At 38.9% G+C, this 22,828-nt stretch overlaps 1 protein-coding gene across 1 annotated transcript in view; it reads left to right on the top strand.

The window, feature by feature from the left end:
- The window catches only part of LOC140237484 (uncharacterized), a 34,367-nt gene extending 11,539 nt beyond the window's left edge, over positions 1 to 22,828 (top strand). Inside the window, exons 8-24 of the mRNA XM_072317410.1 lie at positions 916 to 957; positions 1,906 to 2,152; positions 2,607 to 3,104; positions 4,573 to 4,723; positions 5,183 to 5,324; positions 6,189 to 6,372; positions 6,773 to 6,938; positions 7,448 to 7,750; positions 8,369 to 8,491; positions 11,954 to 12,848; positions 13,619 to 13,716; positions 17,205 to 17,383; positions 17,824 to 18,012; positions 18,921 to 19,087; positions 19,840 to 19,890; positions 20,831 to 20,974; positions 21,664 to 22,828. Of these exons, the coding sequence (XP_072173511.1) occupies positions 916 to 957; positions 1,906 to 2,152; positions 2,607 to 3,104; positions 4,573 to 4,723; positions 5,183 to 5,324; positions 6,189 to 6,372; positions 6,773 to 6,938; positions 7,448 to 7,750; positions 8,369 to 8,491; positions 11,954 to 12,848; positions 13,619 to 13,716; positions 17,205 to 17,383; positions 17,824 to 18,012; positions 18,921 to 19,087; positions 19,840 to 19,890; positions 20,831 to 20,974; positions 21,664 to 21,675 (3,591 nt within the window). The 3' untranslated portion in view covers positions 21,676 to 22,828. The remainder of the gene's footprint in view (positions 1 to 915; positions 958 to 1,905; positions 2,153 to 2,606; positions 3,105 to 4,572; positions 4,724 to 5,182; positions 5,325 to 6,188; positions 6,373 to 6,772; positions 6,939 to 7,447; positions 7,751 to 8,368; positions 8,492 to 11,953; positions 12,849 to 13,618; positions 13,717 to 17,204; positions 17,384 to 17,823; positions 18,013 to 18,920; positions 19,088 to 19,839; positions 19,891 to 20,830; positions 20,975 to 21,663) is intronic.

The raw sequence follows: 22,828 nt of genomic DNA, 5'->3' as shown, positions 1-22,828 counted from the left end.
ACATTCCAGCCTTGCTGCCACTTTTAGGTGTGCAAGTGTAAATAACCCTACTACAGCTGCATACCTGTATTCATGCTCTGATTGTGGATTGGCACAAAAATCCCTATAGCATTGTACACACACTGTCCAAAGTCTGTGGTAAAGGAAGGCTTAATGTTGTGCTTCTTACCATGTACTCATTTATATACCTCAATGGTTTGGAAACATTGTGCTCGAGGATGCAGGTGTCCTGGCAGGGCTTGAATCCATGGTTTTCCCACTCAAGAGAGCAGTGTACATCTGCTAGGCCAGGGCACCCCACCATGCCCTAGAACCCCCATCATTCCGTAGCACCCCCACCATACCGTAGCACCCCAATCCTATGGCTAGGTAGATCACTAATCCTGGTCAAATGTTGCCAAATCAACAAATGAGTGGCAAACAAACATATCAAAGGAAGGATGTGACAAAAGACAGCAGTGTGAAAAGTGGATCATCCTTCTGACAGACTTCAGGATCAGTCTCAGAAGAAAAGAGATCTATAAACTTTTCTGAAGGGCATATGGTAGAAGCAATGTCAGGTGCATTTTGTGAAGGGCTAGCAATGAGTAAAATAAGAAAGGATGGTGAAATGGTTGTGCCAAGATGCAGTTGGCACAATTAAAAAGAATGACATGAAGAATTGTCATTGTGAATTCAGGGGGAGGAAGAGTGTATATTCTCTCAGTATTTTACATATCTTGTACATATCTTGGAGTGTCTTCAGCGAGGTCAACTTCTAAACTGCAATGGCTATCTTTGTTTTTTACCAAAGAATGTGGACAGATGGAATATGAATGCTAGTTTTCTTTCACAAGTGGTAAACTTGAGGCTGAAGACGGTTGAATGTAATGTGTGTTTGTGTGTGAATTTTGCAATTTTGTTCTTGTTTTCCAGACATTCATTGATGAATTCCTTCTCAGCAAAGCAGAGTTGCTGGTAAGATGATATTCTCTGTTCAGTTTTCAGACTTTCAAGAAATGTTCTTTCACTGTCTAGTCATAAAAACTACCTTCTGTTTGATAAAAATGTATGATGAAAGTCCTGCTGTACTTTGTCATTTAGTTTTTATGTGTGCTCACGTTTGTCAGCTAATTGTGCACAATTGTAGATTGTAAGAAAATGTCTGTGTATTGCTCTGCAAACAACAAAATTTGTATGTATTCTTCATGTCTGTTGTGCAAAACTCTGCTGGAAACTTAAAGGGACTGCACAGTTCTGGTTTAGGTGAGGATTTAGCATTTAATGTTTTGCGAGATATTCATAAACCACTCTATGAGATGTCAAAGAGTATGCAATTCTAAGGGGAATCAAAAGTTTATTTGATGAAAATCGGTTTTGAAATTGCTGAGATATCCAAAAACAAGGTGAAACAAAGAGATTGTAATAAAAGGCGTGGCCTGTCGCCTTTTATAATTATCACTTTTTTGGATATCTCAGTCATATGAAAACCAGTTTTCATCAAATAAATGTTGAATCCTTCTTAGAATTGTATGCTCTTTCATATTTCATAAGGGGTTTCTCATTATCTCACATAGGAATGTTATAAACCTGAATCCTCACCTCAACCAGTACTGTACGGTCCCTTTAAGTCAGGTGTGAATCAGGAAAGTATACATGCATGTCACATTAAATATATGATAATTTGTTTGCAAAATGGATTGATTTGTGGAATAAATTTCTGCAAGTTCGTGGAAGCATTTCAATTTGCAATCACACATTATTTTTTTTTTTTCAAACAGCAGACTTATCACCATACACACAATTAGCTTACTCAGATATATAGCTGTGCAGTTCACCGTTAATTATTCATGTAGACATAATTTATGCTTCTCACAAGCTTGATTGCCTTGCACTTTAACCATTGACCCTTGACCTTTCACACAGGTGGTTCCAAAGAAGAGTTTGGAGAGGCCAGTCTGTCCGGAGTACATCTCCGACAACTTCTGCGCCTCCTACCAGTCCCCGGAGCGTTCCTACGATAACCTGGAGGAGTCTTTGGACGTGGACCAGAGTGAGAAGAAGAGGAAAATGAGGGTCAAGCGGTCATCCCTCAAGGTCAGAAATGCCTCCATCAGTGAGCAGTCAGACGAGCATTCTTCCAGGGGGCGGTCAAGGACCTCCAGTGATAGTGGTAAGCTGCCTTGGCTTTATCTCTTGATTTTAGCTATGCAGACTGTATTCAAGAAAACTTACCCATAGTGACTTCATTTGCTCTCCACTGTTCATGTCAATACTATGACATTCACCTGTATGTGTAATAAATTTTTGTTTTGTTTTGTAGTTTCAGTGTTTTAATTCAGGATATCTAAGCAACATTTTCTCTCCGTCACCAGCATAAGTGACAGTCATCTTGCAATATTCACAAATTCAAATGAGTCACCTCCTAGTTGTCAAGGCTGATAACTCAATGACAGACACTGTCAATTAAGGTCATATTACAATTCTGGCTGCAGATGCTACTTTAAGGCTAAATATTCAGGAAATGAGTTTGGAATAAACCACAGACATATTGAGAGTACCATTGTCTGTGTCATGCAAAGGCTTTCTTACTTTTGATGTGACTTCACCCTTCTACAATTTTTCAGCTGCCAAGTCCACGGCCATCTCCAAGTCCACACCTGGCACCGACGCTAAGAAGGAGTTTGAAGTGATGCGCAAGATGCATGGAAAAGATTGGCTCCTGGCCCTGCAGAACCCTTATGAAGATGTCTCCAAGCCAGTGCAGCCATTGGTCAAGGATGCCAAAGAAACTGACCCCACACCTGGACACGCTTCCCCCGACAAGCAAGGGGACGGAGGACAAGGAAGAAATTCCAAGGCGATCGTGAAAGCTGATGTCCACGTCATCCCGGAAGCAGTGGAGTCAGATTCACAGGGCCCCGTACAAGAGACTGGAACGAGAGTAGATGCGGATTCAAAAGAAGGGGTTGCTGTGGCAACGGAGGACAATGCCGGAGAGCTCTCGGCCGACGCCCAGTCGTCAGAGCAGATTGATCTGCTCATGAGGCAAGACTCAGAGCTCCGAGTGAGAATAAGGGACGGAGATTTGAATGATGTAGAGCATCCAGGCAAGACATCTAATGGTAAGGGATATCAAAATGCAAGTCAACACCATGTTTGAGTCCATTTATATGAATGAGGAAAATCCAGATGAGCAAAACAGAAGTTCCATCAGAATCACATGTAGACTGAGAAAGCAGTAGAATTGTAGTTCTTCACAATTTTTTATTTTTTTCCACCAAAATAGTGATGTTGGATTCAACCGCATGTGCAAATAAGAAAAGGTGAAGATGACATCACATAACATCTCTCTCATTGGTTGATTGGTTGGTTAAAGGCACATGGTCCCGGTGGTTTAGTCAAATGCGTATGCGGGCGCACGGCGCAAGTTTCCTATAGAAACCTATGCTATCGGCTCCTCGTTAGCGCTTACGCTGTGACCCATTTCCCCCGAGTCCGAAGAAGTCCGATCCACTGTTGTCAGTGGTCGGATCACAGTTCGGCTCATGATTTGGCTGAGGGGGGACAGCTTTAGCAAACTTCTTTTGTGATTTCATAATAAGAAGCACATATGCACGCACCCTGGCATTACTACAGACAGCATGATGCGCAGAGAAGACAATAAAGGCAATGTTACTTAGCAACACCTATGCGCTTTACTCTTGATGACAGCTCAACTTCGGCAATCTTCGTATCAATGCTAATGGTGATCGGCAGTATCATCAACCGCGCCCTCTACACTACCAGGACTATGCGCCTTTAACCATTACAACCCCCCCCCCCCCAGCCCAGCTGCTGCTAGGTTATTTCAAGATGACAGTATTTTGATGCACAGGATACATTTTTTGTTTTATATCGTGTAAAACATGAGAATTTGATTAAAAGAAACCAAAGCCCAAATATAAATGTAGATTTAGAGCAGCAATATTTGTTAAACATATCGGTGAAAGTTTGAGGAAATGATACGTTCAGAAGTTACGAATCAAACAAAATTTTTGTCGAAGCCAACTTGAACATCGTGTAGAATTGCTCTGCAATGTGAAAAATCAATACAAGTATTTTCATGAAATACTGTATACGCCATATATTTTGTGAGTCTAAATTTTTGCGAATCCGGAATTCCGGACGATTTCGCGAGTGGTTAAATTCGCGATCGTGGAGTCCTGCACTGAACGGAGAAGTGTACACGCATACGTCACATTCACATCGGGATCAGAGTCAATATTTTTGCATGTCTTTAATTTTGCGAATAGCACCTGACTCGCGAAATTTGTGAAAATAAAAACCTCGCGAAATATTCGGTGTATGCAGTAGTATTATGTCTGCTTTTTAAGCTATTCATGTTTTTGCAGTAACATAGTAACTATTATGACAAGGCTATTGATGTGGTTTGTTTCAAGGGTGGGTGTGTCTCTCAGGTACACTGTCACCTGATATATAGCATCAAAGACAACTTCCAATCAATGAGGCTATGTTACATGACATCACAACCAATGGCTGATGTTACAATGTGTCATATGGCCTTTGTTCCTCTCCATGCCACCTGTACAGATGAGCCAGATTTGTGCGGTCCATTCCTGGTCCGTCTGGTGGGCACGGATCCCCCGGTGCAGCTCTTTGTGACCGTCAAACCGTCTGTTATCGAGGAGAAGAATATTTACGGCAAGGTGGTGCAGCGCCTGGATACCAGGAGTCTGAAAGGGTGAGAGCTACGGGAGTCTTGGGTTCCATATTTTAAAGTCAAAGACCTTAATGATAACAGTAGTTTAGCAAAAAGGAAAAATGACCCATGAACAACATCATTGTATGTGCAGAGATGTACAAATGTTGATAGTTGGTTTCAAAAATGCATAATTATCATCATCGTATGTGCTTACATTAGAGATGTAGATAGTTGTTAGAATGCAATTCTTGAAGTATATGCCGCTTGATGAAAGCTTTACGATCCTCATTAGATTGACATGAAAAGAGGGAAGATAGGATGAAAGATGCAAGAGAAGAATACACACTGTCAGACCTCTGTGGATCACATCACGTTGAGTAGAGCAATAATATCATAATAGAATTATCCTAGCCTGACTGATTGTGTCTGGTCGTGGATGATAATAGCATGCATAAGTGTTGAGTGCAAGCCTTGATTTCATCTTCTCACAAATGTCAGAATGAAGATGGGGCTGGAGAGCAAAGTGGACGAGGCCAGTGGAGCTTCGGTAGAACTCCCAGTGGTCAACCTCTCCTTTGACTACATCAACAGAGACAGGAGGAAAAGAGAGTACATCATGGATGACCTAGACGGCTTCCAGGTAAGATCAGAACTCACTCAAATGTTTGCTTCCATTTTGGGAGAGATTACACTCTGATAGAAGTGGCCATGCTTTTTAGTCCCCCTCTTTTTAAATATGTGAATTTTGAGCAGTCAGAAATATGTACCATGGCACCACAGAATAGTGAAACAGCTTTCTTCCGTTCCTAACAGTATACTGCTTCCATCTGTCTCCTTTATCCTTCCCTTTCTTTGTCACTTTATGTCTCTACTATCACACTCTCATTTTTTTTTTTTTCCTGGTGCATTTATTTCATTTTAATTATAATTCTCTTCTTCTCTTGCCCTAATTTTTTTGTTGAAAAAGTAATGCCTAGACAAGAAAGGTGCAAATTGATAAATCAGCCTCTAAATTGATTGAGATGTGTAACATATGTCTATGTCTGTATATTCAATTTACAAGTGATGGTAGTTCTGTGTAACACAGTATCTACTAACGTTTGTGCATGAGTATGTGTACTGTAAATCGAGGAATGTTCGCGTTAATTTTGCAAATTTCTTGAGCGCGAAGATTCTCGAAATTAAAATGTACGCGAAAGTTCTTGTCTGTACTATAACCATTGAATGTCAGTGTCAGTTCGCGAAAATTTCATGGCGCAAAAAAGGCCGTCGGCTCCAATTCGCGAAAAATTCATGCTTCGAATATATCATGTTTTACAGTATTTGTGTTTTTGAGCCAATAGACAAAGAACTGCAGTGTGTATTGTCAGTTAGTGAATGTTATTGAATCTATAATTTTCAAATGTAAAGAATTTTTGAGGAAAAAATCTTTCTTGCTGATTATTGAAATCTGAAGCATCTGTATCATGAATTTCTCTTATGGAATACAAACATTCAATCCTAGACTCTGATACAAGTCCTGGAACCAGTTCTGGCCCAGAACGAAGCCAGCAGGGCCAAGGCGGAACTTGTGTTCATGGAGTGCCTGAAGTGCCACCGTGAATTCCCCAAGACCCAGGCCAAGCTGCGAGTGGAGAAGAAACCCAGGAGGTCTGGCAACTGGCAGTCGGAGGAGGAGAGTGGTAGTGGTGAGTGTCAGTGACCGTGTGAACAGAATGGTCACTTTGATCATCAGAGTGGAGGAATCACTGTCCATTTCCCTTTTGCACCAGACTGAGTTTGATTTTCTGTTTGTCCTTGAAGTACACATGATTACATACAGGTGCAGAATTGTGAAGATTGTACGTAGATACATGCTCAGACACATTGTAAAACGTAAAGTTGAATTTGATATACCAATAGGCGCTATTATTATTATCACTATATGTTTTGCTTGTTTGTTGTTGTTTTTTACTCCACCTTAAAATACATTAATGAATAGTAGCATTTATTATTGAAAGATACAGCACCAAATCACAGATATAAGGTTTGGGAGACATGATGAGTTTCATCAGAACTAAAAAAAATGTGTGTGTGTGTTTTCCCCAGAATTTGAGTCTGTCAATGAAGTGGCAACCTGCCCCTATTGTGGGAGCACTCTGTTAGTGGAGCTTGACGACCCCAAAAGGTCAGAGGTCAACACCCCTATTGGCTCGGTGGCTTCAATCGACCTTTCCTCCAGGCCCATGGCAGCTTCTTCACCATGGAAATCAAGGTGTCCAACTTGTCCTATCCTTGCATGTATATTAACATTGAAAAATATGCATTTCGGTAAGCAGCATATGTTTAGTGTACCAACGTGTTTTACCGTCAAATCTAACAAATGAATAAAATATTCACCTTATATTGAAAAAGGTCCTCCTGAATGGTATTGATAAAATCAAAGTGAAATGGGATTGAAAGATTTTTCAAAATAAGTCAAATATATCAAAAATGGTGTAGCAATACCTTGCATGATGTATTACCTGCTGCATATTATTTTTGTATTTTTTTCCTTTTTTTCATTTTGTGATTGAACTGTAACTACCTTTTCCTAACCAATAAAACTGAAAAAAGAAAAAAGAAGGGTATAGCATTTCACATAACATTCTGTGGAGTGTGCTGAGTATACCAAGCATCAGCTGTAAACCATTCAAACTAGAGTAAGTTTGAGTCGTTCCAAGCAGTATTCCAATGACATTTCTTCATGCAAAGTCACAATCTTGCACGTGTCATGCCTCACAGAGAAAAGGACGCCCTCCTTGTTAGTCCATCCAACAAGCCGAGCCTCATCCAGGCCTTCACCGACGTGTTCTCCCTCGGATCCAGTGAACCCGCCCAATCTCGGGCAAAATCCTCCAAGTTGCTAGGCAATGGCGCCAGCGACGCCTACCAGGACTCACTCATGGCCTCGGAGAATGGAATCCACCACTCCAAGGAGCTGGCGCCCTCACCAGTCAAGGACTATGCATCGTCGCCAGCCAAGGAAAGTTCGATGACCACCTCCTCCTCCTCATCGCAGCTCAGTGGGACGAGTTCTGACTTCAGGTTTGTTGTCCACCCATCGCTGGATGACTCACACCGTTTTCCATTTCTCTATACATCACTAAAGTGTACTTGATTGGCATGTCTTATTGTCAGTGATGAACTAGACATGTGTTTTTCACTGTGTGCATGGGGTCTATGGAGTGATGGTGTGTGTTGCAGCCAATTTATATCAAACCTGTTAATGTTTAACCTGTTGAGGACGGACTGATTGTGCTACAACACGCATTTCCCATAGACCCCTGCCCTCGTATACTCGGGACTCGTCCTCAACGGGTTAATGGGTGCATAACAAGGAAATGCCTTTGATGCAATGATGCAGCAATACCTGTTAATCATTTAGCATTACATTTTAATATATAACATGATGCATGTTATTCTTTGTGTATGAAATACTGATTGCACATTTGTCATCAGATTGATGGCAAAAAATGGCAAGAATGTATTTGTCAAATTAGAATTCATTCTAGTTTTCATGGACCACGTGTCTGATGCAGTTCCAAAGTTTCCTCAATACAGGTCAGTGTTCATGTTAGTGAACTTTAAACAGAGATACTGTCATCATTTATGTCAAGAGTTTTTCATTGATAAGCTATGCCATACGATGCTTCTCCAATCCAGATTGCCAGATCCCACAATCAAAATGGACCACTCGCTGCATACTCCGGTCGACGAACTGGCCAGCTACCCTCCAGAAAAACTTAAAGAGCTCCTGACGACAAATACATCTGGCTTCAAGCAAAGGTAGCGACCATCATGATTCTGAAGTTATGTATTATCTGTAACATGGGCTTCATGTGTGTAAGCCAGTCAGCCAACTCATCACTTGAATTATTATTATGGAAATATGTAATTTCTGCACAGCATATGGTAATATGTAATTGCTGCACAGCATAAGTTATCAAAATGAGCCTCAATCTGCTATCAGTAATCATCTTCATTTGATGTTATCTTTTTCACATTTTTTTCTTTTTTTATGCCTCCGCAACGAAGTGGCCGGAGGTATTATGTTTTCGGGTCGTCCGTCCGTCCGTCCGTCCTTACGTCCGTCCGTCCCGTTTTGTTTTTGCCGATATTTGCATCAAACTTGGTATGAGGGTATATCCTGGGGGTCATAATACTTTGTTTGGATTTTAGGGTCACGGGGTCAAAGGTCAAAGGTCACAGGTTATTTTGTGAAAAAAAGGTTTAAATTTCATGTTTTTCTCCATATCTCGCAAATGGTTCAAGGTATCTTCATCGAACTTAGTTTATATGCATGTACCGATGGGCAGTGATTATCTAGGGAAGTTGGGGGTCATGGGTCAAAGGTCAAGGGGTCAAAGGTCAAGGTCAACTCCTCAAAATATCACTGCTTTCCTTATATTTATGCAGTGCCTGAAGGATTTTTTTTTAACTTGATGTATGCATGTATAACCTAATATATATTCTGTGGGAAGTTTCTTGCCAAAAGGTCAAAGGTCAAAAGGTCAAAGGTCAAGTGAAGTGCTAAATTGCACTTCTTCCTCCATATCTCAAAAGTAACTCAAGGTATTATCATGAAACTTACATATTTATGCATGTTCTACCTAACAGTGATTCTCTTTGGAACTGTGAGGTCAAAGGTCAGAGGCCAGATTTAGATAATACTATTTTACCATTTGATACTGAAATTATACTTTTTCTCAATACCTTGAAAATTACTCAATGCATAAACTTATAAAAGGGTCAAAAGTCAAGTAAAAATCATCAGTTCCCCCATATACCTGCACTCTGACGTTTTAATCATTCATCCAATTAAACCTAGTTCTAGGAAAGTGAACATTCAGCACATTTGTGGCAAACCTGTCATTTTAATATTTTGCCAGTTGTGTGAAACTTTCATCACACATTGTCAAGACATTGTACTATAGACCTATTAGGAGAACCATGTATTATGGCGGAGGCATACACCAGTCGCCGTAGCGACATTTCTAGTTTGATATTAACTTTAGAAATCAAAGATGCTTTCAAAACTGTATGCATTTTTTTTTCTGGGGACGTTCCATGTTTGAAGATGTATCTATGGCCAAGCAGTGCAAGTTGTTTTGTTGCTGATTCACAGTGTTAAGGGAAAAATTGGTAACCTGATCCAGAGGAAACAATTTCATTTTCATTATCTAAAGTAAACACAATAAAAGAAGCTGCTGATAAATCAAGATGGCTCAAGTTCATATCACCTTCCCTGCACTAGGACCAAGTACCGAAACATGTCAATGCCATACCATTCTTATGTCAGATAAGAATAAGAGTTGTTATGATCGTTGCTGGAAATACTTTCAGCTGCATTGGCTGAATATCAAAATTTATCAGTTATTTCTCGTTTAATCCCCCTCATCTGGGAAGCCTCCAGTCTGCAATAGTTTGAATAAATGAAGGCTTCTTTGTACAGCATACATTTGACCCAGAATATGAAAATTTGTACAACAAATGTGTGGAAACCTAGAATTACTGAAAGTGAGAATTCTCTTCATGCCTTTGCCGAGAAGGCAGGAGACATGTTTCCAGTTGTCATTCTGTCCCACATCTCATCATCGCATTGTAATGTACAGTGGTAATATAATTTAGTTTGGAGGGTAGAAATAGACAATTACTTGTATGAAATGGTAATGATTAAAGGTTAAAGGTCAAAGGCAAAGGTCCCCAAGATTTAACTAAGAAGTAATTTTTTGGCCATGTATTCCTCTGAGCATAGTTAAGTCCAGTAGGCTTGTATTTGGTGTAATGGATAGAATTAAATTGGAAAAAAAAAAAAATCCTTTTAGCAGAGAGGATAATAGGCCAGTCTTTGGGTGGTGGTCTTGAGCATTGAGCTTCATGAAAAGGTAAAAGAAGGGCTATGTTTTCTTTGATAATATATATAGTGATTATGAGAGAATTGGAGGCTTCCCAGTCGACTGTGGATAACAGTTGATTTGCTGTAGTTAGACCAATCTTAATTTCCATAATGATGTAGTATTTTTTCATAGATTTGTACATAGTTTTTCTTTTCTTTCTTTCTTTTTATACCCCCGCCAAACGAAGTTTGTTTTCATTATTTTGGAAGATATTCTAAGTAATGTACTAGTTGGCTGGCTGGTATATTACTTGCCATTTGCTTGTTAAAAATTTTAACCATTTCTTTATTTGTATATCAGTTTCACATCAACTAATCACTTTATATCATGTCTGACATTGATTCAGTACATTCATTATCAGAAGTTCAGAGCTGTATTTATTCAGATTACAAACTGCTACTCATTTCCTGTAACAACCATGCCAGTGTAATCCTTATCAAAAACTAATCCTGTTTTTATTTTTGTGTCAAAGCTTCCTTTTTGTTGTGTTCTGTTTTGGATTGGTTGTCATTCTTTTCTGTTGGTTTTGAATCTGTCATGGTGTCACGTAGTGTGCACTCTTTTGCTTCGCTCTATTTGTCCATCTAACCCCACCAGGTCTAACCAAGAGTTGGCCAGCACTAATCCTACCAGGTTAGTCACGACTGATTTGTGTGTGTGTGTGTGTGTGTCTCTCTCGTCAGTTTGCATGATCCTACCATGGACAATCGCAGTCACTCCTATAATGACCATATTCATACACATGCTTGGATTCTTGGTACATGGAATGCCCTTCTATGCAACCACTCGCATGCTGTGACAGGGAAATGCTTAACATTGACCTATCCTTGACCTCTGGGCTGATATGTAATGTTTAGATAATTGTACATCTGTCTGAACTTGTTTTGTTCTGTGTATCATGTACATGTACATAAGGCCGAATATCTGCATGATATGTTCACTACATGCACAATGGCCTTGTTTGTGTGTGGAACACCAGTTTACCCAGAGTAACATGATAATCTTGTATATATATCTTTCACAGCCCTTGTCCTGTGCATGTCTGTGTGAAATTCTTATATCTTCATCCTTTATGTTGCTGTCTCTGAGGATATGTGTCTGGTCCAGAGGAATTGGGTTAAGCCAAGTTATAGAATAATACCAATAAGAGCAAAGAGATATAAATTGTGTTATACCATAATCAGTAGCTAATTGTTGACTGTTGCATCCAGCAGTGAGCTACATTTTCAAGATCTCCAAAGCAATATGTTTGTATAGGGTTTATGAAGTCTGGGATACATGGCATCGTGGAATTTGAATCATCTGTTGGTATGAATCCATGAGTTAGCTTGTCTTACTGTCTTTGCCATAGGTACTCCCTCTGCCCAACTGATGCGGGCAGTTTGTCCAGTAGGGAAGCCTCGGGACCACCAACCCCCATCCACTTTGTTGCTGCTAGTCCATTTGACTCTCCAGCAGCGGTCAGACGAGGAGACCCAAGGACTTTGACCCCTCAAAAGGGAAGTACACCGCACAGTGGGGATGAGGTTGGGGAATTGGTGTATGGAAATTCAAAGGATCAGAGCAAAGACCGAACTCCAACTGCTCCAAGTGCTGATGAACATGCGGGAAATCATCAACCAAATCACACGTATAGCGAGGATGACATTGTTGTCCTAGACAACTCAGAGGCAGTATCCCAACACAGCATGGACTTTGGGAATGCCTATCACTTACGGGGCACTCAGTCAGAGAGGGATGCCGCGCCGGATGCCGTCAGCTATGGACGACTGGACAGCAATGAGAGCGACATCGCTGTCATCAGTGAGGCTGAGCCTCAGAGCAGCGCCAGTGCGCAGACGCTCCCTAGGAATTCCAGCGCTGGAAATTTGAGTCTTACCTCGGACAACGTCTTTGAGGGAGGGCACCACGGTTCCTGGAATCAGCCCGGGATGGGAAGTCCCCTCATCCGCCGGCGGCAGGAGACGTCGGACAATAGCAAGGATTTCCTGGCCGTATACAATTCACAGTCTGGATCAGACACCCCTAATGACATCAATGGGAGGAACCACAGTGATGTAACCACCCCGGCTGAGCAGCCATTCCCCCACTCACCAAACACAGCCTCCCAGCTGAGTGCCTCTGTGACAGAACTTTCTATGCTGGAGATGGCAGAACAGGACTGCTGTAATGTGCACCATCGCCTCAAGCTGTTCCTGTCCATGTCCGTCTTTGGTGATGACGAAGAGCTCACATGTATCCTTAGGGCAAGTCTCACTACTTGTGCTGTGTAGTTTTACTTTCATAAGCTGTGAAGTCTTTAGACTTGATCTATAATCCAGGGCTGTCTATTGATAGATGTATGTTGTATGCAACGAATTAGGAAATCTGGAGTACTGAGGAAGAACATTGTATTTTAAAGGCAGAGTTTGTTTCCTGGTTTTAATGCTGAATACGTGTTATGTATGAAAACTGGTGTGTAATAATTTACAATGAAGATCAGTCATGCAATCTTATTATAGCCTGTAGATCACTTCTGTGATGTGACCAATACATATGAAGTGAATTTGTTGTTTGCTAGAAAATCAAAACATGTAGTTAATTCTCATAGAAAAACAATAGTTATGGATGATTTTACTCAGATTTCGACCAAACTTGGCACCAATCATTATTTGGGGAGGGAATCATAGTTTTAATATTATTATATTAATCATAGTTTTGTTTGGTGCACTGGGGGGGTTATATGGCAGGGCCCAAAATACCCAAAATTAAGAGGATGTTGCCGAAGAAACCTGCAGTAATCCTGGATTATCAAGATATTTGAAATAGTTTGTATCAGGTGGAGTGCCATAAAGGCAAAGTGCACTGCTCAGGTGAGCACTAGACCTTTATGTCTGTTGTTGGTGCTTGTTCAGCCTTCATTAGGCATGTCATTTGAAATAAAAAATGTATTTTGAACAGGTAACAGATGAGGTTTTCACTAATACTTTCATCTCTTTACTTTCTTGTTTGTTTTGTTTGTGTTTTCTTCCTCCAGGGTAACATCTGGCTGATCAACAAGAAGACAAACTACGATGGGCTGGTGGTACTTTCAACAGAGAATTTGTATTTCCTGAAAATTGTCAGGGAAGAAAGGTTTGTGAAGTTATATTAGTCTGGTACGCATTACACTCATCATTTGTATAATGAGCAGTCTCACTGATTTCTGAGATGTCAAGTGATCAGATGAAATTGGGGTTGTTTCCAACCTTCCAAGTGAAGTTATCATGTAGGACCCATGTGTGATGAATTGGACACTTTATACCCGTGATGTAATAATGAACATTTCTGCCTGTGAGAGGCACACGCCATCCTTGTAATGCACTTTTAAAAGACTTTTGTAATTTTCCATCAGTGAGAGTAGCGATGCCTTATGCTGACTGGGGTGTAGCAAACTCAACACCAGGAGTGGCCTTACATTATATGTGTAAGGATCTATGCAAGTATATCCCACATAAAGTTTAAAAATAGTTTAAAGGCAGTCATATAGATTTTTCCCCATCAAACCCAGTGATCTACTCATTGTAGTTAGTGCTGTATCTACTGTAAAAGTGGATAGTTTCCGTGAGTAATTTTTTTTTTTGCATGCAGCTGGGTAAGATGAATATGGCATGCTTTTTATTCTGAAGAATCGGGTCATTATGTACTGGAACATATGGCATGCAATGATATTTGTATGCTTTTATTTTTGTGCCATCTTCTGGTTATGCGAAATGGGTGAAAATTTCTACTTTTACAGTATCATGAATTGACTTCTGTCAAGGCTTCCTCCATATATCTGTCTTGTGCATCTTGTGCATCATGACATCAGCTGGGTCATAAAGCTTGCAGTGCTTGAAATTTTTTTACCAAACACACAGCTGGTCTTCAACTGATGGACCTTGCTAGCCCAGACTAGATCTAAATGGAGTCTGTGAAAACAATAAAACACACACACACACAAAAGAAATTCTGAACATGTGTGTGATATAAAGCAATTAATCAACTTCTAATTTTGGCTGATGAGACAAACATATCAAAGTCTTCACATGGTTTGGATATGATTGCTCCAAAGATGACTGCATCCAAATGATTTTGAGATCGATAGTTTGTCTCATCATCCTTTACCAATCAAGTCCTTGGGATATTTGCTGCAAAGATGATTGTCCTTGCAGCCTTAAATTGGCATTAAATCGGTTGGAACTGGTTGAAGTCATAAATTTATCACAAAGTCAGATAGTAATTAAAAACAAAACGCTAGTTTGAGAGAGAAATGGGAACTTCAGTTTTCTACAATGTGTTGCTAATTTGATACTCAGATAACAATTTAGCAGTTGATAGTCTGTTAAAAGGTTGCAAGTGAATCAAGCAATTATATGCAACCAACAGTGGTCCCAAATTAGAGAGAATTTTTGACTCAACAGTGAATAGCATAACTTATAATAAGGCGATACCACATGAGACGACAGAAATGTCTTTTCCTGGACATGGCGGGTTTCAGTGGAGTTGATTTAAAATCTTGTTAGAGTCAGTTGCACCTGTGGACTTCAGGTGACTGATTGTTGCTGTCATATATCAGATTCAGTGATACTCTTGATCTCTGTACCAGGAATGAGCTGTTGCAGAGTCTTCAGGGATGTAGAGTGTAAGTGATTGTGATAAATCAGTTGCTCAGTTCATTTCCCTTGCCAACCGCAAGCAGTTTCTTTTATTTGGCGACCAGCCACAGCATATGCATGCTCACATATTTCGGAAGAGACTCGCAACATGTTGGCACATCATCGACATAACTTTGTTCACGCATCTGTAAAGGAGGTTTTCAGTATGCATGCACATTGACATTGGCAAATCATTTTGTTTCTTTTGATTTCAGTCATACAAATGCAAACTTATTAAATATTTGAGTGTAAAAGACGCTGCTCTTTGTTGTTGTTTACAAAATTAAGTGGCATAATTATGAAGTTTACTATCATTGGTTTGTTCATAGCTCTTTGTTTGATCTTTCGTTTACATAGTACAATCTATGCAAATAGTCTCATCTACTTCTGATTTGGAATGTCAAACATTTTCTTAGTGAAACATCACTTAGTGAAACATCACCTGTGAGTTATATGTGAGTTATTTGGCATGAGAATAAGTTCACATCTTTATAGATTATTTATTTGGTGTATGAACATCATTCATGACCATATATCATGAGTGCTTTACAGTGAATGTAACAGAATTTACCAGGAGAGATACTCGTATTATATTTTTATGTAAAAACCAAAGTACATACCTTAGATCAAAGAAAACGAATTCATTTTGTGTAAACAGATTTTATGATAATCATGTTTTTTTTGTGTGTGTGTGTGTGTGCGTGTGTTGTGTGTTATACTGCTGATAAGAATATTTCAGCAGGAGTAGATGTAAATTAGCTTTGTTTTTTCTTTGCTTCATGATAGCTACTTTGATTTGCAAACACTCTCTTTTGATCCCATTGGACATGAATTGTAAGTGTCATTTGGCATAAAGTAAAGAGCTAAGCAATCATTACAGCTTTTAACATGCCAGATTAGAAATTAGATTTCCAGAAGAACACTAACTCTAACACAGACCTTCATAAATTATACACAAGGTGTTTGATTTCGTGCACCTTGTTATGAAATACTTTGTGTAAAGCATTCTACTTGGAAAGCATTATGTAACTAATGTTACAATTGAAACATAGCAGCACTTCATAAGATTGCAAGTTTCTCACTATTTCTACACCTGCTGCCATAAGGTTGATACAAGGACTGGAACAATGCTTTTCTGTGCAAATACCAGTTGTACATCTGAAAAATCTTTGGTTTTTATCAAATGGATGCCTTTTGGTTCTCCATCTTGAGTCTGCAGTAAATCTCCTTCCACCTGTGTGGTGTAGTATGCTCTCTCGTTGGTGATGAAATAAGGCAACTGTCTCTTAAAGACACTGTTGCCAAGGCAACTATTGCAGATGTATGCATATTGCACCACAAAACTGATAACTGTTTTCAAGGGCACATTCATACCGTGGCAAAGATCTGCCAATGTCCTTTTCCTGTGTGGTACCTTCACGAAAACAATGTGCTGAGCCGTACATGCTATCTTAACTCTTTCAATTCCACCAGGAGTCTGTGTTTGTGCAATGTCAGTGGCAGTTTTTAGGGGGCGGTCTAAAAAGGAGTTAAGAATAACATTTGATGATATAGATTGTTGAAAATTCTTCTCCTTTTTTTTTAAAGTGCCTTTTGTTTTGTTCAACATGTCTTGACAGGTGTTATTTGATGTTGTTTTCAAATAATTGCTGAAAAAGTTTCAGTGTATTGATTGATGATCACATACATATGTTTGCCTATAAATCTATGTGGTGTTTTTTAGTCAATACAAGAACATCCAGAGACAATAGGTAGGCTTTGATATAGGTCGCATAGAGCCTCTTCAAACATTGTATTAATAAATGTAGATTGCAATAGTTCAATCCACACACTACAAAAAATGTGACCATAAATTTACAACCATATTGATTTTCATAGATAATTGAATTAAAGGATGTAATGAATGAAATAACTTGTAAGAAGTGAATGTTTTTTGGTTGCCTTCAGTGAGACTCCGTCTGATTGGCTGGCGAAGCGGTCCCAGCACCCAGTTAAAGATCTCGCTAGGATACACCTAGGCCTCGGCAGTCAGAGTCTCCAATTTGAGTTCTCATCGGAGGGAGCCCTCTACACCATTGTGACGGGACACAAGAAAAGAACCAGGCAGTTTACCAACACTGCAGCCAGTGAGTGCAACAATCAAAATTCATAAAGATGTCCAAAATGTCATCTAGAAGTTTTGGTTTTCTTGTCCATGAGAAATGTGTATATGCCACTTTGAGATCATCAGAAATTTCATTTTCAAGTGTTTAACAACATTAGAAAACATGAAGGTGTGAAATTGTATCTGTGGCAAAATATTAAGTAACTGCAGAAGATCAAAATGGGTAGACATTGCAAGACAGTAGTGAAGATAGGTATTGGTTGTTTACGTATTTGTGTAAATTTGTATAATTTCCTGTTACATCTCCTTATCTCTCTCAGTTTATGTATTATCTACCAGTATGAATGTCTTGCATACCTCAAAGGCTAACATACAAATATATATTTTCCTTCTCTATCTCTCTCTCACTCCATTTCTGTCTTCCTGTGTCTTTCTGTGTGTCTGTGCTACTCTCTCTCAAAGATACTCTGAGCGCCGGAACATGGAGGAAAAAGTTCAAGGGCATTGTTTGGGAGAACCCACAGACGTTGCTGAACCTCACCAGTGAGGTCTTTGTCCCCCAGGCCACTGGGGACACCAGCTATGAGGTGGACCCCCAGATCTCCGTGTACATCATTGCCCAGCTGAAAATAGCGAGCACAAGCAAGCAAGGTTAGTGCATTGGGTGATTTTGAAGAAGGACGTAAAACCAAACAAGCAAACTAACAGTCATAAAATCTCCTTTTTTTTATAGCCTTTTTAGGCTAAAGTTTTAAGAGTTCAAACAAAAAACACTAGATTCTCATGTGCAAAGTTCCCACTGGTAGTAAAGTGTTAAAAGATGCTAACTGTGTAAGAGAATGAATGTCTGATCTATTCATGTACAGTATGTTTTCATATACAGTGCATGCAATATTTGTGGTGGCTAAATGCACAGGAGGTTGCTTTGCTGCATGTAGTGCAAGTTGTCTAATGTGAACTAGTCTAGCATCTTTACATGATGTGACAATCAGGGGTACTTTCAGGTATGAAGTTTCATAAAGGTTTGATTTATCTTCAGGCTTTAGTGAGTTTGCCCAACCCCCTTTTTCCCACAGATTCTTTACAAGAATACCAGATAATCTGTTTATATATTTGTACTCAAAGTATGAAGAGTACGATACTTGCTGACTTTAGGTATCTTCTGTCATAGCAATATGCATTCAATAAATCGTAATTGCATTAAATATATTCAAAACATTCAGTACATTCAATACATTCAATGCATTGAATGCATATCGGTATGGCACAAGATATCTATCAAGTTAGAGAGTATTGTACTCTTTGTAGTTCGAGTATATGTAATAATATTATACAGATTATCTGATATTCTTGTAAAGAATCTGTGGGAAAAATGGGATGGGACAACTCATCAAAGCCTCAAGATAAATCAAACCTTGATGCAATTTCTTTCTCAAAAGTATCCCTGATTGTCATATCATGTAAAGATGCTGGACTAATTCACATGAGACAACTTGTTTCGTATGCCTTTTCATGAACACAGGAGTGATTTGGCTTTTATCTTCTCATATCTGACCTAGGCACATCAGTAAAAGTCAAAGAAGTAGGTGTCCTAGTGACTGCTACTGATGTGTATCTGATGGAAGAAAATCACTGTTATCCCATGACCCTCAAGAATAAGAAAGGGGTCAAAGGTCAACAGTTTACCCCATGTGGTCATCGCAAGATCTGTGATATATCAGGACTGGCAAGTGTATATTTCTTGTTTGTATATTATTCACCTCAATAGAGGAAGACTCATTGAGCACAAGTTGTTCTGAGTTGATCCGTGCAAGGAAACGCAAGTGCAATAAGTGTTCAAAGCAAGTCACAAAATTATTACAAAATACAGTGAGAAGAAATGTGATGGAACACTGGACACTGCAATACCTTAAGTATTAACTTGTAAATTTTGAGTACACATGCAAGCAATGCTAGAAAGTAATGACATAAACCACAAATTAATGAAGGTATGGAGCCTGATGGATCATTACCTTAACCTGGGTGATGTGATTTCAAGACAATCTTGAATTTACTTCATCTGTAGATAGTCACAATAACAACAGCAGCAACAAATACTTCCATTTGGTTTCATCCACTGTGTGGATGTTAAGGTATTAAAATCAAAATGAAACATCTACTGAAAAGCAGAATTCTGCTGAAGTATAGTATACCAGAGAGTGAGGAAGTAAATCAGTAATGGTAGTGTTTCTGCCATATTTTACCTCCATTGTAGAAGCATATGAAACCTGTCTTCCATTTACACTGAAATTGTCAAGGAATGTCCCCATTTGAAGTGAATCCCAAATTCATTATCACAAGATCAACATAATTCTTCAGATATGACATGGAGCTGATGAAGAAACATTGTTCATTTGTAGAGATGCAATTTGTTGTGTTCCATTTAAAACATAATGGCATGACAATGAACTTTTCCAATTGACTCTTTGGTCTTATTAGGAACTCTATGAGGACTCTACCACCGACGTGACAATCTCATTCTTCAGTGAGGTGAGATATACCTTCTGTGGATGGTGCCTGCCTCTATTGTAGTCACAAAGTCTTATATTATGAGGATATACATTCCTCCTTTGCAGAATATGATGATAATAATAATAATAATAATAATAATAATAATAATAGTACATTTATAAAGCGCATGATAAGCACATGCTTCTCTATGCGCTGTACAGTTCACATACAAAATACAAACAAATGACTAACAAATATAACAATAAACATAATGGATACAATAATTAACAAAAGGGGTAATGAATGTTTATCTTAATATTAATTGTTCTAGAAGAAAGTGAGGACCCAAAGAAATGAAGGCATGTCAGATAAGCATAACACATGTCATGATTTTAAACCATATCTCACATGTGCTTCAAAAGTGAAGAATTTTTAGTGATAGAAAATTTGGTGTTAAATGTTAATGGCCTTTCCCAGATGTTTTTTCTCCCTAACTCTGGTCCAGAGATGCCTTCGAAATATGATAATTTATCAGAGATTTAAGGCGTAGTACATATGGTTTCTTTGAGCGATATGCCCAAACAGAGAGCACTGGCTAAAGGGCTACTCTCGTGCGAAGTACCTATATACAAAGATGATCAAGATAAAATATTTGATGAAAGATGATGAAGTTGAAGTACTTGACTCTGGGCATGCCCAACTGACTAGGGCTGGCCATATACCAGGTGTCTATACCATGTATACACTGCTGAATCTATTTGATTTGTGCTCCTCAAGAGGCAGACATTGTTCAAATAATCTACAAACACATCTGGATGTCAGTCAGTCTGTGCTCTCCGACAATTTGTTTCTTTTATTTGTTTTATTTTTTTTGTTAGATTTATTGTTTTTGTTTTGTTAGATGTTTTTTTTGTTTGTTAGTTTTTTGTTTTTCTTTAGTCATGACTGTTGTCTAAACTTTATGCTCATCTGTGTGTAGGACACTGGTGAGGAGTCTCAGTGGGATGTATGCACCTTCTCCCCGGAGTCTTTGGATCAACTTTTAGCTGTCATTAAGGAGCCCTGGAAGGAGATGTTTGGAGTCGACATTCAGGAAACGGTTCACCCTTCGCTCTTAGTCCAGGTTAGATTTTATTTATCATGATATATTCATTTGATAATTGATCTTTGCTAATCAATGCCATTCAAGGAGCTGAGACTTTCATCTCAGGGAATGTGATGTTAATTGAGGTTTGACTGGTTTGGCATAACTTTAACTATGCCTGCATAAAGAAGTAATGTATTATAAATCACCTTTTATGTTGTGTAGAAATAAACATATTTTGTTCTTCAGTGCTTTTTGACCAGAAATCTCTTGTACTAATACTGAAAGGCATATTTTAGTCATGAGAATGATAGTCCCAAACAATTCCCTGAGTTTTTAGGTTTTCAATTCATCCAGTATTGAATTCCTTTTGACTCATTGTGGTTATGTTTGTACCACTATGGGCCAAGATATTACTGTGACATCCTAATGATTTTTGTTTTCTTGTTTTACTGAATATGTTGCAAAGAGAAGACTGAGCTGAAAGTCTTATTTTATTCCATCTAGAGACAGTATGCCCACATTAATCATGTACAAAGATTATTGTATTATTGCAATATTGTGCATGTTTTCTGAATTTTGATCAAAATAAGCTCAGGTACATGTAATGTAGCCATATCATTGACCTTGCTGATGGCCACATTGATGTGGTTAAATGATATTGTAATAAAAAGCTTAAGCTAGATGTGGTTTTTAATTATTTTCTGTTTTTTGCATCCCCAATACAGGAGATGGCATGACCCTTAAGTAATCTATGGGCATGACAAAACCTGTGAGATGAAGAGTTGCCATGGCAACCAGTGATGCCCACCAAGAAGAGTGGGAGTTATCATCTCATCGAAGACTGCAAGCTTGGTTTCACTGCATCTTGAGGGAATCTTTACCAAGGTCCCTTGCATCTGTGAAATCACAGGGACTGGTATTCTTGGTTACTATTTGAAATGCCACCAGAGTGATTTGTCCTGTACTGGCAAACGGGTATTGCTTCAACACGACTTTTCAACGTGCTGACGAGTGTCACCATTGGATACGTGGATGCGGGTGTTCTTGATTGATTGATGGCTACAATACTCTGATCAACATCAACTATCACTCTCACTAATCTCTATGATCAATGAAATCAAACTCATCTCAAGCACCAGATGACTGTGACTAATCCTTTGGTCCAGAATCTAGTACTTTTGTAAGAGATTAGGTGATGAATTGTTCTTGATGAAAAACAATTGAAAAGTGTGACTTAATAATTCAAGTTCAGGTTTATTGACAATTGATTCCCCTTGAAATGAAGAAGAAGAGGAAGAAAAAGATGACCTGGCACTCTTGATATTGACAATGAAATTGAGTCACTCACCAGACAAAAAGTTGAATTCGTGTTTTATTAGCAAATATCAATGAGCTCTACTTATATGTGTCTGTCCATTTGTAACCTTCGTCCCCTGAACTGTTATGCAAGCATTACATCACTGTGGTTAGACACACACCAATATCATGGGTTGTTGTGATGAGTGCAAATTTTATCAACAGTTATGCAATGCTAGATGTAATTTTACATCTAATGAGTCTTACAGTAATTAGCACTGCTGAAGGGTATTTGACAGGGAGGGAATAATCACAACATGTTCATGTACAGAAAGGCATTCATTGTCAAGTGACAGAACTAGCCTAGATTTATGATCTACTTAATTTTGTTTTGACAATGGTAAAACATTCCACATCAACTCGCTGCAAAATTATGTAATTCAAGAGGCAACCACTTTCAAGTGTCTGCGAGCCCATCATAAAGATTTGTGATGTAATTTGAACCTTTTCATTTTGATGCACATGGTCAAATTTTCATCCAGCTGCAGGAATTAGCATGAGACATGTCAATGGTAAATCATTATGACCTCAAAA

The sequence above is a fragment of the Diadema setosum genome, chromosome 14 (genome assembly GCF_964275005.1).
Source record: "Diadema setosum chromosome 14, eeDiaSeto1, whole genome shotgun sequence".
Classification (NCBI taxonomy): Eukaryota; Metazoa; Echinodermata; class Echinoidea; order Diadematoida; family Diadematidae; genus Diadema; species Diadema setosum.
Note: the sequence above shows the minus strand (reverse complement) of the source record. Positions and strands in the feature narration are given on the sequence as shown.